General features: G+C 40.5%; 1 protein-coding gene across 4 annotated transcripts in view; it reads left to right on the top strand.

Annotated features, from left to right (window-relative positions):
- Positions 1 to 21663, top strand: part of DLGAP2 (DLG associated protein 2) — a 477131-nt gene that overhangs the window by 67164 nt on the left and 388304 nt on the right. For 3 of the 4 annotated variants that reach the window (XM_042803361.1, XM_042803360.1, XM_042803362.1), the window contains exon 2: positions 16564 to 16618. In XM_042803361.1, coding sequence (XP_042659295.1) covers positions 16564 to 16618 — 55 coding nt within the window. Of the gene's footprint in view, positions 1 to 11001; positions 11051 to 16563; positions 16619 to 21663 lie in introns of those variants that run through there. The other variant, XM_033009915.2, reaches the window with a different exon arrangement.

Genomic DNA, 21663 nt, shown 5'->3' with positions numbered 1-21663 from the left:
GGCAGATGTTTGACTTGCAGCTCAATCTCCCATCCTGTGGATAAGTTGTGCCTCTGTTGCCTGTTTCTCAAGGGGTAAAGCAGCACTGTCATCTCCAGTACTCAGTTTAAGACTATCCCCAAGAGTGTACCAGGTCTTTAATGACTGCCGGCTTTGTAACACTCCTGGGGATTCCCCAGGCTCCCCCTGCTGCCTTCCACAGCACTGGAGGAGCATCAGCTGCAGAGAAATAGGCACCTTTGTGCATGTTTTACACCTTTTCACCTTTATAGGCATTAAAACCACGCTTTCTGTATATGCATCTCTGGGTCATCTAACAGTATGTAGACCTTAAGCTGATTAAAGATTAGAGCAACCTATTGAATCTACATAGTTTTAAGTGTGCTATCATCAGCTCACAGATTAAAACTGCCCTGCCGCTCTTCCATTTTGTATTCTCAAAAACCGACTGCACAAATTATTCAGTCTCCTTCCTCAAAAATCCTCGCCAGAAGCATAACTGTTCAACAGGAATTGAAAAAATTATAACCTGCTTACTGAGAGTTATCCTTGTTTTATCTCACCTTCAGCAAAATCTCCCCAAATGACTGTGGCTCGCAATAAGCTATCAAATTGTTCAATATTGAATGAAACATGGGAAATAAAGATAAATTTCTGACTTAAAGAGAAAGCTATTATATCCATAAGAATGCCTGCTCGTTGGGGAAGGAGGTGTGGGTAGTTGCTTTGTGTTCTGAAATCTATATCCTGCTGTGCTATCAAACATTGCCAAGGGCATGAACAAGGCACAGGCATCCTTCTCTGTTTGTTCTCTTTGCATGAAAAATTTGTGTAGCCTAAATCTATGAAATAAGTATCCCTAAAAATAACCCTCCCTTCTCTGTTTTTCTGCCATCGCTTGCAGTTGTCCATCAGGAGTGAAACGTCCCAGTTCTGTGTATGCATGAATTCTGCTGCTAGTTCAGTTTGTATGTTGGGCCAAAAGATGACAAAATGGACTTGATTTACATGGAACAGCAAAGCAACTGTTGGAAAAACTATGCCGGGTTCCCAGTTTTCAGGACATCTTTCAGCTGGCCGGGGGAAATGGCTAGATGAAATTGCAGATACATCTCTGCAGTTGTCCCATCAAGGGTAGAGAGTGCTACTTACGCCTGGAGTCTCAAGTTCTCCAAAGTGACAAATGTATAAAAGCTACCTTTGAAGTGTAATACCAGATAGTTTTAACAGATAGACTCTGGTCCTAGTACAGCGGGGACTTCAGCTTCCCCCACTTATATAGGTGACTTCTATTTCTTAGCTATTAATAAACTTGGAATTGGATATAGAAAATAGCTGCTAAAAGCAACCATATGTCATAGTTAAACTACTAATAAATTATAAAGTATTAAGTGACTTCCTTGCTGGTTTGAGCCATGATTCACCACTTCTGGTACATGAGTTATTCTCTGAATCACAGTTGGAAAGAACTGTGATACCGGGAACATAAATGCAGGTAAACAGGATGTTTCCTTTTTTATTTTTATTGTGGTAACCTTTATATTTAAAACATCCTCTCTCACCTTACTCATAATTTTTTAACTGAATTTCTTTGTGACTCCTACATAGTAGAATAAAGCAGGCCATTGGGAGAGTTTTGTTGCCAAGTCCTAGTACAAAACCATAAACTTTAAATTTTAATTAAGATTAGTTTCTTTCTAACAAAGATGCAGGGAAGGTCTATTACTGTTTTACGTGCTTAATGGATTTGTTTCAGTAGTGCAAATATAGGTATCAAAATCTTTAAGATCCGTGTGTGTCACACATAAATCTTAAATACAATTCCAGAGCAGCAAGGAGAAAAAACACTGGGGATTCTCTGGCATTTACCATGTATGTATTATTATCTGAATAATCTTTGCTTTTGAATCACACAATTTATTGATACTTTGCATTAAAAAGACTTCTTCTGACAAGCCACAATAAAAACATATTCCACAACACTCTCCCAGACTAAAATCTGAGGGACCAAGCCATGGCTGGTTTTGTTCAGCAGTGTGTGGGTGAGGTGGAAGAAAGGAGACCTCTCACCTCTCCTCTAACAAAACCTTTGAGGGGTCAAGTAGTGCCCAGTGAGGCAACAGGGGCATGGTGCAGGTTGGTGCCACCAGGTCCAGTCCCTTTCCCCAATGGCCAGGCACCTCCACTTCTCCAGCACTGGTTTTGGTGTGCTCACTGGAGGCTGTTCCCAAGTCAGGAGGATTTTTTTCCTCCGTGTACGCCTGCTGCAGGCTATTGCAGCTCCAGCCAGCTCTGCCTGGTGGGAATTCAGCCCTGAGCCCTGTGGAAAGAGCAGCTTGGCATGTAGGAGCCAAGCTGACCCATGAGGAGGACTGTGACTTCTGCTCGGGAGATATAACTGAGAAGATGAGAAATCTCTGCGGCAGGGACGGCAGCAGTGGTATCTGCAGTGCATATGTGTGTGTGCATGCTGACAACCTGTCAGCCAACTCCGGCAAGTGATGAGTGTGGGGACGTAGCCAGGACCTATCTGCTAAAGAGCTTAAAATTCCCTAGCCTGAAAATATTTACTCTGATTTGCTGTAGCCTTGCTCTATATTCACTTTTATCTGCATCATTTCAGTGTGGACCCTCATAGTACCGCAGTAACGAGAATAATACTAGGGCACCCTTTTCCTGGTAGGGCTGCCTTTCCATGTGCAACCTTGTAGTTTATCCCTACCACTGTAGTACCGCAATTTCCAACTAGGAGACCTCGCAGTCTAGGCATTGCAAAGCACGTACATACTTTGTATCTAAATAGATTAGTGTAGCGAAAAAAACCAATCTATTATTATCATATCTTGTATTTTAGAGAACGAAAATGAAGATGTTTGTTCTGCTCCGATATATATGGCAACCTCTAGAATTTTTATTTGGTCAAAACACAATCAGATGTTTAAAGATAAATAAATCATAATGACTCAGTCAAAGATTTCTTTTCATAAGCGACTTATTGTGTCAAATCACTCTCCACAGCTTATTCTTAAATTAATTACACGATTGAAGCCCTGAGGTGACTACTTTGTAACTTCTGAGGGAATAGCAGTCTTTAACTGGCTCCTAAAGCTTCTATGATTCTACAAGGCTTTTGAGTTTTGCAGGTGGATGTAAATGAGCTCATTATTCAAATTTAAGGTTCATTAGTAAAAAAAAATACATATATATATAACAATTATAAATATATTTGAAGGAAGATGGAGGAACTGATGAATATTAGTCTTATATTTTAGTGTGATATTTGACTGTATTGTATGTTTGTATGTTAAATCTAATAAATTAATTAAAATTTATATATTATAAATTTATATTATAAATCTATCAAAACTGTGTAATAATTTAGGTAGGAAGAGACTTCTAGAAGTCATCAAGTCCAACCCTCTGCTCGGTGCAGGGCTACTTTCAAAGTTAGAGCAGGTTTCTCAGGGCTTTGCCCATCTGAGTCTTGAAAATCTTCAAGTATGGAGATTCCACAAAAAAAGAAACAAACCCAAACCCAACACTCTGGGATATTTTTTTCTTGATGCCCAGTAAGAATTTCCTTTGCTGCAACTTGAAACTGCTTTCTTGGGTCCCTTCACTGTGCGCTTATGAGCAGAGTCTGGCTCTGTCTTTCAGAGCACTTTTTTAGCCTTCTCTTCTCTTTCTCAGGATCCCCCTACCTTCTGCCCTGAGAAGGTGACCATCTTCCAAAAATGACAGAGAGAGGACTCGCAGTCATCACCTTGAACCGCTTGGACACATCTCACCCAACCCCATGGACTTGCTTTATCCAGTTAGCTTAAGTGATCCCTTCTTCCATCCTGGATGCAGCTCAGAGTTGTAGTGCAGGGCCTGGGTGAACCTCTGCAAATGCTCTGGGACGTGCAGGACCTGGGCTCCAGGCAAGCAGCAAACTCCTGAAACAGATGGTCTGGTCAGCAGATCAGTGCGTGTCCCCACAGAAGGGAATATCTAACTGCTATTACCCATTAATTCCTTTGTGTGACCTGTGGACCAGGCTCAGTCACCTTCCAGACCCTGGAAATCACTAGCTGCCACCCTCCACCACTGTGGGAGTGTTCTGTCAGCCCCTCACTTCAAGGATAGTCTTTGCCCATCCCTCCTTCAGCACAAGATGAGGCTTAGGGTCTTGTCCCTGCGGAACCTCTGTGGAGAATTGTGACCAACCTTTGGAGTATTAGCGGTCCACTACAGATATTTCTGCGCCATGACCCACACATTCCATATCAGAGGCAGGATATCTCACATCTAGGTATTGCAGTGAGGTAGGAGATGCTACTGCTGCTCATGGTGGTAACAGGCAGAAGAAATGTTTGTGATTTCTGGTGGTCACCAAAACCTGTTTCACAGGTCCAATTGCAGGAACAAGTGATTTTGTTTGTGTTGGTTGCTTTATGTGGAGTGCAATGACTACATCTGATGAGTTGGTTAGGAATACCTCATCTGAAGGCAAGTTGAAAATACAGTTGGTTTTGTCCTGAAGTTTATCCTCCTATTCATTTGCTTTTGGAAAAAGAAATTACAGCATCAGCTGAAAAGTGTTGGTCTCTTCCGCACAGCAATGTTACCCTGGGAGGAACGACATCATCATCTCTCAGATTCAGAGAACTCTGACATTGTTCCATATTTTTAAAAGTCTAGTTTTGGACAATGGTGCAATTATTTGAACAATAAACAAGTGTTCCCAATAGATCTGTATTTATCATGCTGTGTTTAGTCTGAGGCATCTTAAATAATTCGTGGATTCTCTTGTAAGTGCAGCCAATTACAGTAATTGGACCTGGAAGTCACAAATATATGGATCACTATAGCAAAGTCTTGTTTTGTCTGTAAGGAGTTTAAACCTATGAAAAGTGAAAGATATAAAGGAGTTTTTATTGTTGCTGATGTATTATTCTCAAAGTGTCTATATACTGAAGAGGAAGTCAGAGGGAAGTAGGGTTTGTGGCTGCTGCTGGTACCACCACTTGTTTTCCTATTCTATTAAATAGGGAAAAGACTGTCTTAAGGTATTATTTTGGATCATTTCAGAGCTAGATGTGCTGCTAATTCCAGAGTACATAGGTTTTTTTCCCCACAGGCTTGCCTAGTTACTCTATTTAGTCTGTGTGGAGGGATTATACTTTAGATGATAACTTTTAAAAGATTCGTAAGTACTTGTTAATCATAGGACAATTATAATTAGTTCATGCTAATGCAAATTCATGCTAACACGAATCTGAAACGTGTCATAGTGATAATCATATTTTCTTTCCTGGGCCATCAAAAAAATTATCAAAACTGTGTTTCACCTTAACTTGTCATGGTGACTTGGATAAAAGGAGTAATGAAGCCAAAGGCAGTACCTGGAGCTCAGCTATGCTATCTGGAGTTGTTATAACACTATACCTTTTCTTCTAGGGTGCTTCCTGTTATTTAGATTTGATTCAGATATACAAAATAGATTATGCAGTTATTGAGTTCCTCTTTGCTTTAATGTCTGTCACTTTTAGTTAAAAACTCTGGTAAAGAAACACTTCTGTTGTTGGTGTCAATACTTCCTTTAATTACAAAATGTTTTTCTGAAAATTTACATTTTTTGAAATGTAATTCAATCTGAAAGAATGCATATTAGTATGGGTGTTGTAATGTTTTCAGAATATTTCTGAGATTTCTCTTCCTTAACATTTCCTTTCATTCAAAAAGAAAAGGAGACAATATACATATTTAAATGTGATTTGTTATGAGATGATACATTGATACAATATCAAACTATCTGATATATGGTAAATATGATGTATCTTTTTTAAGTGTAACTTGTCCTTTCAACAAAATCATCATCTTTTAATTATGTTCTTGGTATCTAATTGGGAATAGTAAACTAAAGTAGAGGATGATAAGAGAAGAAAATATTTTTACTAAAAATCCCACAAAGCAGACGAATCATTAGCAAGTTCTGTTTTGACATTAAATTAGCATGAAGGTTCACCGGTGTATATGTGAAATTGGATATTGGACAGTAACAATCTAGTAAAATCTTGAAGAAACATAATTGGACAAGTCTGGGCCATCTCATTAGAATACAATAAAATAAACTGACAAGACCTGCTTCTTACTCGCACTACCGTGGGTGGGAGACATTTTAGCACAGGCTGCCTTTGCAGGGGGGTGCAGCTCATCAGCAGCTACGGTGCAAAGTTGTTTCCTTGGGAGGGCAGAGGAACTGACAGCTAGCAGGGAACGATTGAAAGGTCTTGAAAAACCTCTACTATTTTCAGCAGTACCAGATACACAAAAAGATCAAGTCTTAATATTTTCTACTTGCGCTAGTTTTGCCATTGCAAGCAGGGTCTTCGTTGCTCTGGCAGGGAACACGTGTGGGTTTGGGTAAGCCCTGGGAGGGCAGGTCCCTCTGCTTCTGCTGCTGTCTTCCTCCAGAGCTAGGTATTTCAAGGACTGATCTTATGAGCAACTTGGAACTGTTGCTGATGCTGGTGCGGGTTGTATCAATAACAGCTTCAAGTGGGACACAGAAGAGACCCACCGGTAAACTTATGTTGCTTTTGAGTTCTTACAGGAACTGAAATGGTAACAGTTATTGGTTGATACACTCCCTAGATACCCCTTAAAAAGCATAACCAAATATAATTATGCTTGTGAGAGTGGAATGAAGTTCAGATTTAGCTTCTTGTAGGTTGAACCAACTGCATATTGTTAAGGAGGCTGAAGGCAATAGCTTTATGTAGTATTTCAGCACCTGGTTGCATGTACCTGTCTTCTCTGAAAGAAGAAATATGGTAATGCTATAATAATAAACCTTTGATTTATGATGGTTCATATCATCTAGCAGCTTGTGAATGGGAAACCTCACCTACTTTTCACTCCCTGTCTGAAGGCAGATACCTTTACAGACCTGTTAGGTAGTTGGCTGATGTGAACAGCCAAATCCCGAGTGCTTCCTTCCTGCTTAAGAATAAGCAGGGAATTGTTTCCACAGCAGCAGGACCTTCTCATTTTAACAGTGTCACTGGGGCATCCTCAGGCATGAAGTCCAAAATAGAAGGAAACAATAATAAAAAGGAAACCCAAAATATAGTGTGCCCCTGTAATGATGGAAGGCAACACAAGACGTTCAGAGAGGTGTGGAGTGCAGGATTTCCAGTGTTTTTAAGATCTAGTTTTTACAAACATTACTTTAAAACATCTCTGTAGTAGCTGACAAAGAAATCTTGCCTAAAACAAAAGCTCGGAGACAAATACAAGGAAAAGCAAATACAGTAATAGAATGATCCTTAGAGTGAAAACAATTAAAACATCTTCCACGAGATTTGTGTGGATGGTAGCAAAGCAGCAATGCTTAGTATGGAGCAGTGCAGATATTAAGGTCTAGGAGGTGCCTGCCTTTTCAAAAGAAGCAACACATTTGAAAGAGAAAAAGACAGGAACTCACTCCCTGGATTACACCAAAATACCTAACCTCACTTCCCTCCAGTACTGTACTGCTTCCACAGAAGATGCAAGACACACTTGATGGGGTGACTCTGCCTGAGGACCATTTCTTTGTAAACATCGGTGCATGAGTAAAGCTCAAAATCCAGAATATATTTTCTCTGAAATTTTATAAATCTATGTGTATTTGCCCACTATGTGTTTAACACATTTTCTTCTGTATATTACCATATTCTTGCAATCAAAATGCTTCACATGCTAATTGCAATAGCTTTTTGGGGGAGGGAGTTTAGGTGGATAGGGAGCTATCTCAGAGGCAGTCCTTGGAAGTGGCTGAACATGAGCACAAGGGCAGTGACCATAGCCTGTGTGGTTGGCATGTCCTAAAGGTTATATTCTGACTTTCCAGTCTTTGGGATCACTGGATTTGTAGGATGCAGAAGGCAGAGGCAAATATCATATCTCAGCTTGGCACCTGAAATTCAAGTTGAGGTTTCTTCCTTCTGGCAAGTTACAAACCACAGTATAAATCTTTGTTAACTCCTGTCTTGCATTTCACCTATAGAGCACTCAAACTTCTGAGTTGCGTGTTCTGTAATTTTGGACCTGTGAAGCATTCATTTTCAGTTAATTACTTTTCTGCAGGAAAAAATGTAAATGGAGAAGGGAAAAGAGTATCCAGCTCACTTCTCTATGGCCATCTTAGCAGTCCAATTATAAGTGGAGTAGAAAGAAAAACTTTTTTATCATTTAGTACCACAGAGAGGCTTGAACATCTTGGATATAAGGACCATTAGATATAAGGACAAAGTTCTTTACTGTGCGGGGGGTGAGGCACTGGCACAGGTTGCCCAGAGCAGCTGTGGCTGCCCCCTCCCTGGAAGGGTTCAAGGCCAGGCTGGACGGGGCTGGGAGCAACCTGGTCTGGTGGAAGGTGTCCCTGCTCATGGCAGTGGAGTTGGAACGAGATGATCTTTAAGGTCCATTCCAACCCAAACGATTCTATAATTCTATGATCTTTGTGAAACAGATCCTTTTAAGTGAGTAGATATTCATTTCAGAGGCATTTTTCGATACTATAATTATTTAACTTCACATGTTTCCGCTTCTCTGTAAGTTTTTTGTTAAAACTGTGTTAGAGGTTAGTACTTTCCAAACTTAAAATGATTTTCTAGGAATTAATTCTAGTTCTTGTTAAATCACTCTAAAAATGTATTGCATGCTGAACAGTCGAAGGACTCAGATGTTTTATCTTTATGAAATGAAGGAAAGTTTCCAAGCAAACATATAAAAATATGAGCTTTACAAAACTGTAAACAGCTATGTAACTACCCTGTGCTGCTCTGAGAAGCTTTCTGCATACCTATATTACATATAGCTACAAGTTAAAATTTAAACACTAGTTATGACAGCTATATATTTATATATCTCTAAGCACATCAAGCTGTAGTGAAAAGAAATTTTAGTAGGTCCTGATCAATGTCCACTACCACCAATTAGAATTTTTCACTGAATTTGAGGGAGCTTTCAACTTGGTACCATGAGCAAAGACTATGGTCCTGCTACACGTGACTGCCTAACCGTATACAGCGTACCAGAGCTAATCTGCCTACTGTTAGGGAAGCATCTTCATGTTAAGGACATATTACCTCCTGTATTATTTATTCTGCTTCTGCATCTGTGTCCAGTTTTAATTTAGTATTGCAATGCCTTAGCTCCCAGCTGAGAGTTTATAAAACAACTGAAGGTTAAATCATAAGCTAATATAATTGAAACCTGTTTGTCTTTTGCTGAGGAAAATGAAGAATGTTCTAAAATCATATTCTATTATCTCTGTGGGTTTTTTTTTTCCCTGCATGTGAATCCCTCCAGTTGCTCCCATGTTTTTATTTTTACAGTAGAAATCACTCCAGGTCTGATTTGGGTGAATATTCTTACTTAAATTGCCTGTGTAGGTAAAGTTTCAAACCACCAAAAGTTTTTTTAAAAAATTTAATCTAGGGATTATATGTGAAATGAAAGAAAAAGCTCTGAAACATAAGGCATTTTAAGGAATAAAATGGGGATTACAGCATGCAAATGAATGAAAGGAAAGCAGAAGGGGAAAGGAGAGACATGTAGAGGGAAAGGTGACAGTTTTGCTGAGGAATTCTCCTGTCATTTTCCCGAGGGAGGAGAGAAACAGTGGGGAGAAAGTGGGAGGAAAGCAGTGTGAAGAGGCTCTTGGATACCATGGAGATGGGTACAGTGTAAAAATCTGTATACTGTAGATAAGTGGGAGGTTGATATCAAACTCCTACCAGCCAGAAACTGGCTTTGTACAGGGTAAACATGTTAAGGGGCTGGAGAGAAGGAAGCATTGTTTTAGCCTCTGCCATGCTGTTTGCGTACTTAACACTTAAGAGAGCAAAAGGAAGGGACAAATAAATGTTTTTCCAGCTTGAGATTTTCAGTATGACTATTCTCTTATCTGTATCCAGTCTACCAGGAAGGAAAAATTACATTCTAGAGCTTTTTTTTTTTTTTTTCCCATTGAAATTGTCTTGCTACTCCAGACCAGCTTTTTTTGTCTCTTCTTTTAATTTCAGTCCTAATTTGATTAACTGGGTGCTCATAATAAATTCATAATGCTTCTCCATGGTTCATGAATGTGGGGAAGAAAATGTGACAGATTCACTAGGAAATAAATGTTACTTTATGTCTGAGTAAGACAGTGTTTTTTTTAAATTCAGTCTTTGTGTTACACTGCTTTGAAAGACTGCCTCTGTTCATTTTAGGATTTCTTTGTTCTCTACTTCTAATTTTTATGCTTTTGATGCCTATAAGACTGTGCTGTTATTTATATCCATGGCCATAAGGAAAATGCTATAGTTTGTATGTTTGACATTGTACTCCTAAGAATTACTGGATTTTTTTATTTTTAAATTTAAGAAACACTGTAAAGTGACAAGTGTCGTGTTCAGAAGATTGTTATTCATGCTATTGATTCTTCTAAAAAAACAAGCTGCCTGCTGCCTGTGAAATGGGGTAAGGCAATCTGATACTTTGGTTCAAGTCCTACTTTGTTCCCTCAAATAGTCCTCCCTGAAGCAAACAGGCTAGTTTTGAGACTACTTCAAGGGAGAAGGATTTCTGCTTAAGAAAGCAATTTCCTTATTGAAAGGTTCTTGTGCAGACAAAAAGAGATGAGAAAGGACGATATTTAGCTGGTATATCTGAGCATGCAGAAATGTGGAAGTACAAGATGTCCACAAATGTTCCTCAGCTTGGTCTGCCTCCCGGTGAGGGTGTTCCTGTAGGCAGGGGGCTGTAATGTCAAATAGAGGGTGGTGGGAGCTGTTTAAACAGGGTTGCAACAAAATGAAATAAAAGACCAGTGCACATCTTGGAAGTAGGTGGCTGTGAACCTAACATACATTTTCCTTCTTCCCTCAAATTTTGTGGATCTTCAAGAGTGGCTGTGAGGTCCTATGTCATGTCTAAGGAAAGAAGCACAGGTCTGGCAGCTTCCAGAAGCACCGTCAGTTCCAGACCTACACCTCTCCAGGCCAAAAGTCCACATGTGTGCATGTGCAAAAGGGTGAGCTAGAAGGAATTTAAGAAAAATAACCCACTTAGCAAATCAAACACGTCTACAAGATATATGTACAGTAATGTGATAAAGACCCAAATGTGACCATAAATTGTATTTTCAATAAAGCAGTTTCCTGATATGCTGCTGGGGGGATCTGCTGAGATGTATGTTGGGGGATCTGACTCAATTACCCTATGACTAACTTCTGCTGCTTAAACCCAGCTTGTTCTCCCTTTTATCCACAAGCTTAACTTCAGAATTATGCTAGAATATGTGAATTATTCTTGTAAGAGCTTACATTTAAATGCTGTATCTTCAGTGGAGTTTAGAGGAATTGGGGGACGAGGGGGTGTGAACTGTTCTTATCATGATTAATAGAATAGTTTGGGTTGGAAGGGACCTTAAAGATCATCTGGTTCCACTAGATCAGGTTGCTTAAAGACCCATCCAACCTGGCCTTGAACACTTCTAGGGAGGGAAAATCTTCAACTTCTCTGGACAACCTGTTCCAGTGTCTCACCACCCTCACAGTAAAGAACTTCTTCCTAATATCTAATCTAAATCTATCCTCTTTCAGTTTAAAACCATTACCCCTCATCCTGTCACTGCTATCCCTGATAAAGAGTCCCTCCTCATCTTTCCTGTAGACTCCCTTTAGTTACTGGAAGGCCACTATAAGGTCTCCCCAGACCATTATATTCTCCAGCCTAAACAACTCCAGCTTTCTCAGCCTGTCCTCATAAGGGAGGTGCTCCAGCACCCTGATATTCTTTGTGGACCTTCTCTGGACCCGCTTGAGCTGGTCCATATACTTCTTATGTTGGGGTCACCAGAGCTGAACACAGCACTGCAGGTGGGGTCTCATGAGAGCAGAGCAGAGGGGGACAATCACCTCCCTTGACCTGCTGGTCACACTTCTTTTTATGTAGCCCAAGATACAGTTGGCTCTATGGGCTGCGAGCACACATTGCTGGCTCATATCCACCCATACCCCAAGTCCTTCTCGTCAGGGCTGCTCTCAATCCACTCATTGCCCAGACTGTATTTGTGCTTGGGATTGCCCTGACTGATGTGCAGGACCTTGCACTTGGCCTTGTTGAACTTCATAAGGTTCGTATGGGCCCACCTCTCAAGCCTGTGCAGGGCCCTCTGGATGGCATCCCTTCCCTCCAGCACGTCGACTGTACCACACAGTTTAGTGTTGTCGGAAAACTTGCTGGGGGTGCACTCAGTCCCACTTTCTGTCCAAGTCAACGACAATGATGTTAAACAGCACTGGTCCCTATACTGACTCCTGAGGAATGCCACTTGACACCGGTCTCCACTTGGACATTGAGCTGCTGACTGCAACTCACTAGAGTGCGACCATTCAGCCAATTTCTTATCCACCACGTGGTCCATCCATCAAATCCATGTCTCTCCAATTTAGAGACAAGGATTGCGGAGCCGCGGACGAACGACACGCCGAGACGGGTTCAGTGTGGATGATAAAGCATCAATCCACGTGTGTCTTTATTGGTCCAGGGTACATATATTTATACAGACAATGATAATTATTATGCCTACTAGTCACTAGCTGATTGGCTTAAGCTCTAAAGGTCGTATTCGCACGGTCCACCTACTTGCAGTTAGCTTACAGCACAAGCTTCTCATAACACTAAGTTTCTCATGCTACTATTTCTGATTCCTGTTGACTTGTTTTCGATACACGACAGTACCGTAACACAATGTTTCTCAGACCACCGTTACCATAACACTAGGTTTCTCAGACCCCTATTCCTAATTCCCCTTAACCTGTTTTCGACACACCACAGTACACAAGGCCGAAGCGTCCTTGACATTCCTCCTGTATCAGCAGCTGCGAGCAGCTGCAGGCAAACCCTAGTGAGGCCCAGCATCAGCGGCTAGAACAGGCTCTGATCATACAATTTCTCGGTGGGCTCAGGACCCTTGTCTCTGAGCCATTCTCCAACAATTCCCCCTTTTTCTTTTTGTATGAGCAGAGCCTGCGCCAACGTTAGTTCAAAGATTTTCTTAATACATGACAAGGCACAACTTAGGCATGCAGACTTACAATCTACTGGCTAAAGGCACAGGACCCTTGTCTCTGAGCCATTCTCCAACAAAGGATGTCATGCAGGACAGTGTTATGCTTTGCACAAGTCCAGGTAGATAACATCAGTTGCTGTTCCCTTATCCATCAATGGTGTAACCCTGTTGAAGGCCACCAACTTTGCCAGTCACTGCCCTCAGTGAAGCCATGTTGTCTGTCACCAATCACCACCTTATTTTCCATGTGCCCTAGCATAATTTCCATGAGGATCCAGTCCATGATCTTCCCAGGCAAAGAGGTGAGACTGCCTCACCTGTAATTCCACGGGTCTTTCTTTTTTCCCTTTTTAAAAATGGGGGTTATCTTTCCCCTTTTCCAGTCAGCGGGAACTTCACAGTACTGCCACAACTTCTCAAATATGATGGACAGTGCTTAGGCACTTTATCCATCACTTCCTTCAGGATCCAGAGGTACATCTCGTCATGTCCCATGGACTTGTGCACCTTCAGGTTCCTTAGGTGGTCTCAGACCTGATCTCCTACAATAGGCAGTTCTTCATTCTCTCAGTCCACGCCTTTGTATTCTGTGACTTGAGTCATGTGGCTGGAGCACTTGCTGGTGAAGACTGAGGTGAAAGTCATTGAGTAGCTCAGCCTTCTCCATGTCCCAGGTAACCAGTCTTCCACTTCCTTCTGGAGGAGGACTCACATCTTCTCTAGCCTTCCTTTATGACTGACATATCTATAGAAGCTTTTCTTCTTGACCTTGACTGTCATGGTTTGAGCCTGGTCGGCAGCCAAGCACCACGCAGCCACTCTCTCCCTTCTCTTATGGCAATAAGAAGGGACAGAGAACCAGGCTTGGGGTTCGAGATAGGACTGGGATGGGGAAAAAAATCACCCTTTATGGTCACGAGCAAAAGGCAGACTCGTTAGGGGAAGAAAAAATAGAACATACATTTATTACAGACACTAACAACACTTAACAGAGTAGGACAGTGAGAAGCATTGCCACATCTTGAGAACACCTTCCCCCCATCCCTCCCTTCTTCCCGGGCTCAGTTCTGCTCCCGATATCTCTACCTCCTCCCTCCAGTGTCTCAGGGGCAGGGAATGGGGCGGTGGAGGGGTGGGATGTGCAGTCAGTGCTGCTGCTTCTTCCATCTTCAGTGGGGGGGAGCTTCTGGAACTTCTTCCCCCTGCTCCACTGTGGTCCCCCTCTCACAGGAGACAGTCCTCCACAAACTTTCTCCACCATGAGTCCCTCCCATGGGCTGCAGCATTCCCCACACTGCTCCATCATGGGTCACCAACTTTCTCCAACTGGAGTCCTTCCCACGGGCCACAGCATTTCTCTAGATGCTCTGGTGTAGGACACCAACTTTCTTTAACTGGATTCCCTCCCATGGGCTGCAGCCCTTCCCGAGCTACTCCAGCGTGGGACACCCCCACATGCTGCAATCCTCCCCATGCTCAATTACAACAGCGGAGCTACCTTTTCCAACAAGACCCTGGCCCTCTTCGGGCACAGCACCTTGATCATCCTGGCGAAAACCACAGGCTATAACTCAATGTCTGCTCCACCGTAGATCTTCATGGGTGGCGGGATGCGGGGAGGGGCACCCTGCCGTCTCACCACAGGATACAGGGGGGTCTCTGCTCCGGCACACCTCCCCCCCCGCCTTTCTTCCTCCGTTCCTCCACTGACCTTGGTCTTCATGCAGATGTCGCAACTCCTCCTCACAAGTCCCACTGATTGTCGACACGTCCCTTCTTAAATATGTTATTGCAGAGGCACAGCTGATTGGCTCAGTTTTGGTTCAGAGGTGGAGCTGATTTGGAGCTGGGGGAGCTTCAAGAAGCTTCTCACAGGGGGCCACCCCTATAGCCCCCTCCCCTGCCACCAAAAAGCCCCACTACTCACTCAAACCCAGGACATTGACTTCCCTGGCCAGATTTAATTCTATCAGGGCTTTAGCGTTCCTGACCTTATCCCTGGCTGCTCGGACAATTTCCCTGTCAGTTCTGCCCATTGCTTTTTGTCTGGGGCAGCTTTCTGACCACAGACTGACTCTTCAAGTTATAGTGGCAATAGAAGCACAGTTTTGCAGTGGCCCTGACTCTGTGTGTGTGCATTCAGGAGGAAGCATGGTGCAGCAAGTTTCTTAAGACTTTAATTTGTTGTGCTGGAGGACACAGAAGCCAAGGTGTTCATCCCCCTGGGGTTACTGGAGCATGTCTTGGAAAAGTCCTGCAGGGATGGATGGGGATGTACGGTGCTGCCGCAGCAACAGTATGTGTCTGACTTTTGTGGTCTCATCCTTAAGTATTAACCTTAGCCAAACAGTAATATCAGTCTTTGTGAAAAATAAAAATGTCTCTATTCCCTAAAGTATTTTCCTTCCTGAATTTCCAAAAGTTAATGCAAGTTGCGGTGGTGCTTGGGATGTTCTCGGAGGCTAGAAGCCCAGCATTTCCAGACAGTGGTTATGCTGGCCTCCTGTTTGTAGAAATTAAGTGTTTGGGTTTTTTTTGTTTTTGTTTTTTTTTTTTTTTTTTTTAATTTTCAGATTTAGAGAGCACATGTTGACCTCCAAGAGAAAATTTAAAGAAGCCACCTCAGAGCATGATTTTTAATTGGCTTTTTCTCAGAAACAGCAAAGGAAAATCCATTAATTTTAAGCTAGTTTTACTGATGCTGATAGCATTGTAGAGGTTGCAAATTATAGAATTAAAAATCAGATTAAAATAAGGTCATGGGTGCTTTAAGTACAGATTACTGCTGTTAGGAGCACCAAAACTGGTTGTCTGCACCAAAACAGGTGACTTCAATGTATAAATCTGTGAAGAAGGGTGAGGTCCTGCCTATAAGGAAGGGCCAGGAGGGGTGGAAGGTTTCTGCAGCATTTCTTTCTGGCTGCTGGTAGCATCTCAGTATGTTGGATATGGTGAGCCACAAACTTGGAATCTTCTCTATCCCTGTTCCCATGAGTTTTCTACTCAAGGTTCTGGGGTTTTGTTGTCTGCTGGAACTGGCTGTATGAGAAAGGAAGTGGTGAGGTTTGGGATTTGTATCAGAGTGATTTATGAAAAGCTGTATCTCATAACCCCAGGGCCATATGTGCAAAATCAGGAAGAACAGCATCATTGGCTGATATACTGTCTTTCTATGTTGAGCATGTTTAATCATGGTCTTATGTTCTTTTGCTCAACTTTTTAATATTGTGGTCTATAGGAGAGTGTCAAACTAACTTTACAGGCACATAGTAAGCAGCTAGTTTTGTGAGATTCTTCTCTGTGTGCAGTTCCTAATGAGTGGGGTTCACATTTGCATTGCATGATAGCTAATTTAGATGCAGCATGTGAGCAAAACCTTGATGAGATACACACTCCAGCAATCATCATCTCTTCTTCATACGATGTTAAAATATATATGTATATTAACATCTGTTTCTTTGTTGTAACAGGTTCTGCCTGGCATACTGCAGAAGCATTGCTGTATTTTACCTGACAGGAACACAGGTAAACTTTTTTCTTAATGAATTAATGTTGTAATAAGATTTGGAGAAATGCAAATGCAAATTGGATAATATAGAGAAGTCTTGTTTGGTATTTACAGTCATTGAAATTTTCTTCTATGGAGTGACAACTTGGATGTTTTATTTAAATTACCTGCTTTATTGTGAAGATTTTGTATATTCTGTTAACTTTCTGGAGCTATTGCTGTTGCAGAGACTACTATCAGGTCTTGCTTATAAACGTATTTGTATGAACTTCTGAAGTGTCTCTATTAATTACAAAGTTACAATTTTGGCAAGAAAAGGGGCTTAATACTGGAGTCTGCAGTCTGGTCCTGTTGATTCACAAAGGTGCTAAGCAGTAAGTCTTATGCATAACTGCAGATAAATGCTTGCTTTATTCTTATTTTTCAGAGTATAGAGAAGTAGACTAAAGGAGTAGACAGAAGGAACATCGCTAATGATGTCTTGCTATTGTGCAGAAGGAGACAAAGTAATACATTTGTGACCAGAACAAATCAATTGATGAGAATGATAACAGGGATGAAAAGAAAGTGATGATTTAGTTTTACATTCTTTTATTACAGGAAAATCAATTTATTTTAAAATAAGTTTTAAAATCCTTTTTATAATTTTATAAATTGTGTGAAAGTGACTGCATATGCAATTGTGAGTTTGATTTAACGGACTAATTTCAGAGACGTAGGAGGAAAAATCCAACTTATTTTTGATATCTTCTTAATAGAACATATATGATTGCTTGCAGCTCTTAAATCTTCATTCCCCTTTCCCCCACTAGCTACCATTAAAATAAACTGGTTTGTTCATTGGCTTGCTATTACTTGTATTTCAGGCAGAGTTTGCAGTGAGGGTAATTGCACAAAGAACTGTACAACTCTGTTAAACTGTAGTGTGACTTGTGGTTACCTGCACCTGCTCAAATGAAATTTAAAATCTCTTTTCCATTTTCATCTGTGAACATGGGAGAAATACTATAAGACTGTTAGTACACCTAGCAAGAATTTGGAAGTTTATAATTAGTGAACAGATTACAAGCAGACTTAGGCCTTCATAGTTGCATCAAGTTTTGCTGAAAACTGGACTAAGGAATCATGGTATAATTACCTCAGCCCAGTCTGTGTGCTTCTGTGCTAAAATCCTGTGCGTATTAACTTTTTTATTTTATTTGTAATATATTAATTTGATCCAGATTCTTTTGACCAAGTTCTTCTTGAGATATACAGAAGTGTATCAAGTGGGTGTCAAAGCCAGTGTTACATGAAGAGGTGGCCTGGAATTGTGCGGTAACTCCATTTATCTAAACAGGATGAAATATGCCTTTATAATCAATATCAAGAAAGCTCTTTATCTAAAATCACAGTCACCTTCAAAGGTGCCTTTTTTTTGGACATAGGAGAAGGGAGGAGCTTGCTAATGTAAAATTTGGTTTTGAAAATTTTGAACTAATATCTTTGAAGAGAAAGCCTATCAATTTTTCATACATAACTTCTGTACAACTCAAGCACAGTCAGGTATGAAAATAACTAATTTCTATTGCTTCTGTGTGACTGCTGCAGTAAGTATTTTTGTGCCTACCCATTATATAGTTGGGAGTTGCCAGCAGGTGCAAAGTAAATGATATCTGTGTTCCATTTTCCCCATTTATGGTGTTTAAATACTTCTCAGAGAAAAAGAACAGGGACATGGGGGGATTTTTCTGGAGGAAAAGAATTGCTGAATTTGATTTTGATTCATTGAGTCTATTAGAGATAGGTGAACCATTTTCTTGTTTGATTATGTCTGAATCAACTAGTCCAAACTAAGATGATGACATTCATTAAATTTGTGTGGAACATGTTATTTGCATCCAAATGTATACATCATATATTATCTTGTCCAGCTCCATTCTCACTAGGTGAGTACATAGAAATTGCCTGATTGCAAGCTGTAGGTCTGTATGTGTTCAACTGCTTAAATTTAGCAGTGTGCAGAGGAATTTAGCAATGTGTAGACTTGGGTGTTTTTCCTAATAAAAAGGAAAGAAAGCTAAAGTGATGGGCTAGGGAGAGGGATGGGAGAAGAAAGAAGGTAAGAAGCATAGAATAAAACCTCCAAAACCATTAGGGAAGAACACAGATGATGTAGGGAGTGAGGATGAGTGAAAAGGAGAGAGTCAGTAGTAGGTTTCCCCACTTTTTTTTATCCATTCAGCAGTACAGGTGTGGCCAGTTCAGGGGTCTTGTGCTCCTCATTAATGAGTGCACACACAACCTGCCTCTTTCATGCTGTTAGCACAGGAGTTACACCTCAGAGAAAGAAATGAGCCCTCAGGAGCAATGGGACCAGTGCTGCCAGGCCAGCCTTTCATCTGGCTGTCCTTCAGACCCAGCCTAAGCTTGGTTCTTGGGGAATATTTGCAATTAGCTTTAAAAGTAGTATGGCCCTGGAATGCCTTGTATACTAGAAAATTGCATGTGCCACTGTCATTTCTTACCCTGTGTAAGAGTTTGAAGTGGCATCACTTACTCTGTCAGTATTGATATTTTGTATTTGTAAACTGGAGAAGAGAGCTATGCATGGAAATAAAGGTACATGGGAGCAATGATCACCTTCTGACGATGGTGTGTTAGTACTTCTACCATGAACTTTTATTCTCAGTGCTTATAACTTGGCTATAAAAACATCTCCTGCAGAGCCCTTCAAGAGGGAGGATAAAAAAAAAAGTGATTCGGCCATTCCACAGCAGTGCAATTTTGGAAGAAGACATGTATTTAACCAGATTAGGTGTTTCAAAGATTAAAGAAAGATTAATTTTTCAAACATGTAAAACATTTACAAAATTTCAGTCTCTAAATAAAACACTGAATGCTGCTAGTTGGTTGATTGTATTAAGCTTTTCCAATAGACAGTGATGTTTCATTTCTTAAGTGTTAATTTATTTGTGGCTTTGCATCAATAATAAATACATTTTCATTACTAAATTGAAAGTTCATATATCATGCACTGGCATAATTAATTCTCATTATCATGCTACCTGGTATCCAGAACCTGTATTTGACATACCCTGTACGCAAGAAGCAAAATATCCAAGACCAGAAAACTTTATTCTGCACTTCCTTCTTATATACTATAAACATACTGAAAGAAGCTATATTGATGTCCCTTATGAGTTTATTTCCATCTCTTGTAACTTAACCAGCCATCAACAACTGGGATGCATTAGCAGTTATAAAGTTAATTGGAAGAAAAGCAGTTAAATGCTCTGTACAGGTGTTACTAACAAGATCATAAGAGGAAACAGTGTGAAGGTACTAATGACCTGGTGGGAAGCAGCTTGTTTATTTTCTTGAATTATAACCCACCCTCTCTCTTTCTCCAACTCCAGCTGGGAGACATAACCCACCCCTTTTGATGGACATCCACCACCCCCTGTGTACACATGCAGACAGCTCTAATTTCCTTTATAAATATTTTGCAGTGATGATCCATCCCCTGCTAATGGGAACTCTTCAGACAAGTCAGAAGTCCCTCTTGTTACTGCAGGGTCACTTCTGTAAACCTTAGACAGATGCGAAGGCTGTCCTTCCCCCCTTAGCAAGGCTCTTAGTTATGATAAAGGTTTAGAGAGCTGTTCACACAGTATGAACAGTACACTTGGCTTCTACCCTTGAAATTAAGTTAGCCATTAAATACAAGATGATTTGGCATTCCTAAAAAAAAAAAAAAAATAGGGGTAGGAATGCAGATTTGAAACAGAGAAGTCAATGTACCCTGATGTGGGTTGCTTTTATTTACATTTATGTATTTTTTATATTTATTTTTATTTCCAGTCTTTCTTGAAATAGAGTTCTTCAGGCAGTACATGTGGGTTGTTTAGCTATAGATAATTTCATGCAGTTAAAAAGAGGAAATATATCTGAAAGCTTATGGTTTTGTGTATGCTGTGTTTAAGCAATCTTAGGCCAGATAAGTGAATTATTTGGAGTTTGGTTTTAGTTTAGCCCAGAGCTCCTTGTATTGTGATCTAGCACAGTAAATGATCCTCAAGGTGAGCACAAATATACTTTGTGCAGTAAAATGTGAGTTATCAATGGGACTTATTAGCAGAAGGCACTCTGTGCAATTTTTACCATTGCTGCAGCTGTTAAATGGACATTCTTGCATTGCAGAGATGCTGATAGCTGTGTGCTTTGTCTGCGGCTGTTGTGCTCTTGATACACAATTATGTCATGTAAGGAAATGGCACAGCTTCTGTACTATTCTTTTCAGTCATAGCTGTGATTTTAATATGTTGTGGACTGCAAATTTGGGCTCATTTATTCCACTGAAGATCCCAAAGGAAGGAGTAAATCAATAGTCACTAACAGCTTCTTGGGTTCATTTGTTCTTTGATGCTTTAAGCTTGAATTTCCCCTCTCATAGTGAAGGAGAACATAGGTACAATAAAGAGCACCTGCACCTATCTGGCTGCCTTGATTCTGACAAATAGCTCTTTTAAAATTTAAACAACAGTCTTTAAAAAAGAAAAAAAGGCAAGCAAAAAGATTTATGCTGTCTGAAGTTTCTTCACCATCCATTTTCAGGTCAGCTCTTGTATGCTGATATTGAACTCGCACAAGACATTAAATCCTTCATTATAATCATTCTCTTTTGTCCACTGCATTGGCTAAAATTACATTGAAAAAAGTATGACCAATGTTCTGCTCTCTGCAATGAAAGAATAATATCTGCTTGAGAGAGTGGTAATTGCTTTATATACAAAAGCAGGAGTTTAATAATAACCAGTGGGTAAAGTATAGCCCAAGACAGTACTGCTTCATCCTTTGCTTGTTTGCTTTTCTTCCTGTTGCTTGAAGAGCAAATATTGAACAGGAGAAAAATCTAAGATGGTATTAAAAAGAATTCCTGCATTAAACTTTACTAAATTGATAGTTGTTAACGTTTTGTTTTTTTTTTTTTTTTTTTTTTATCTTAACTATATGTACAACTGTTGCCTTAGTAGCTTTTAAAATAAAAAGAGTGTGAATTTGTGCTCAAAACTAATGTATT

The sequence above is a fragment of the Tyto alba genome, unplaced genomic scaffold (genome assembly GCF_018691265.1).
Source record: "Tyto alba isolate M040663 unplaced genomic scaffold, T.alba_DEE_v4.0 Super-Scaffold_40, whole genome shotgun sequence".
NCBI classification, from domain to species: Eukaryota; Metazoa; Chordata; class Aves; order Strigiformes; family Tytonidae; genus Tyto; species Tyto alba.
The sequence above is the reverse complement of the archived record's forward strand: the minus strand, read 5'-3'. Positions and strand labels throughout refer to the sequence as shown.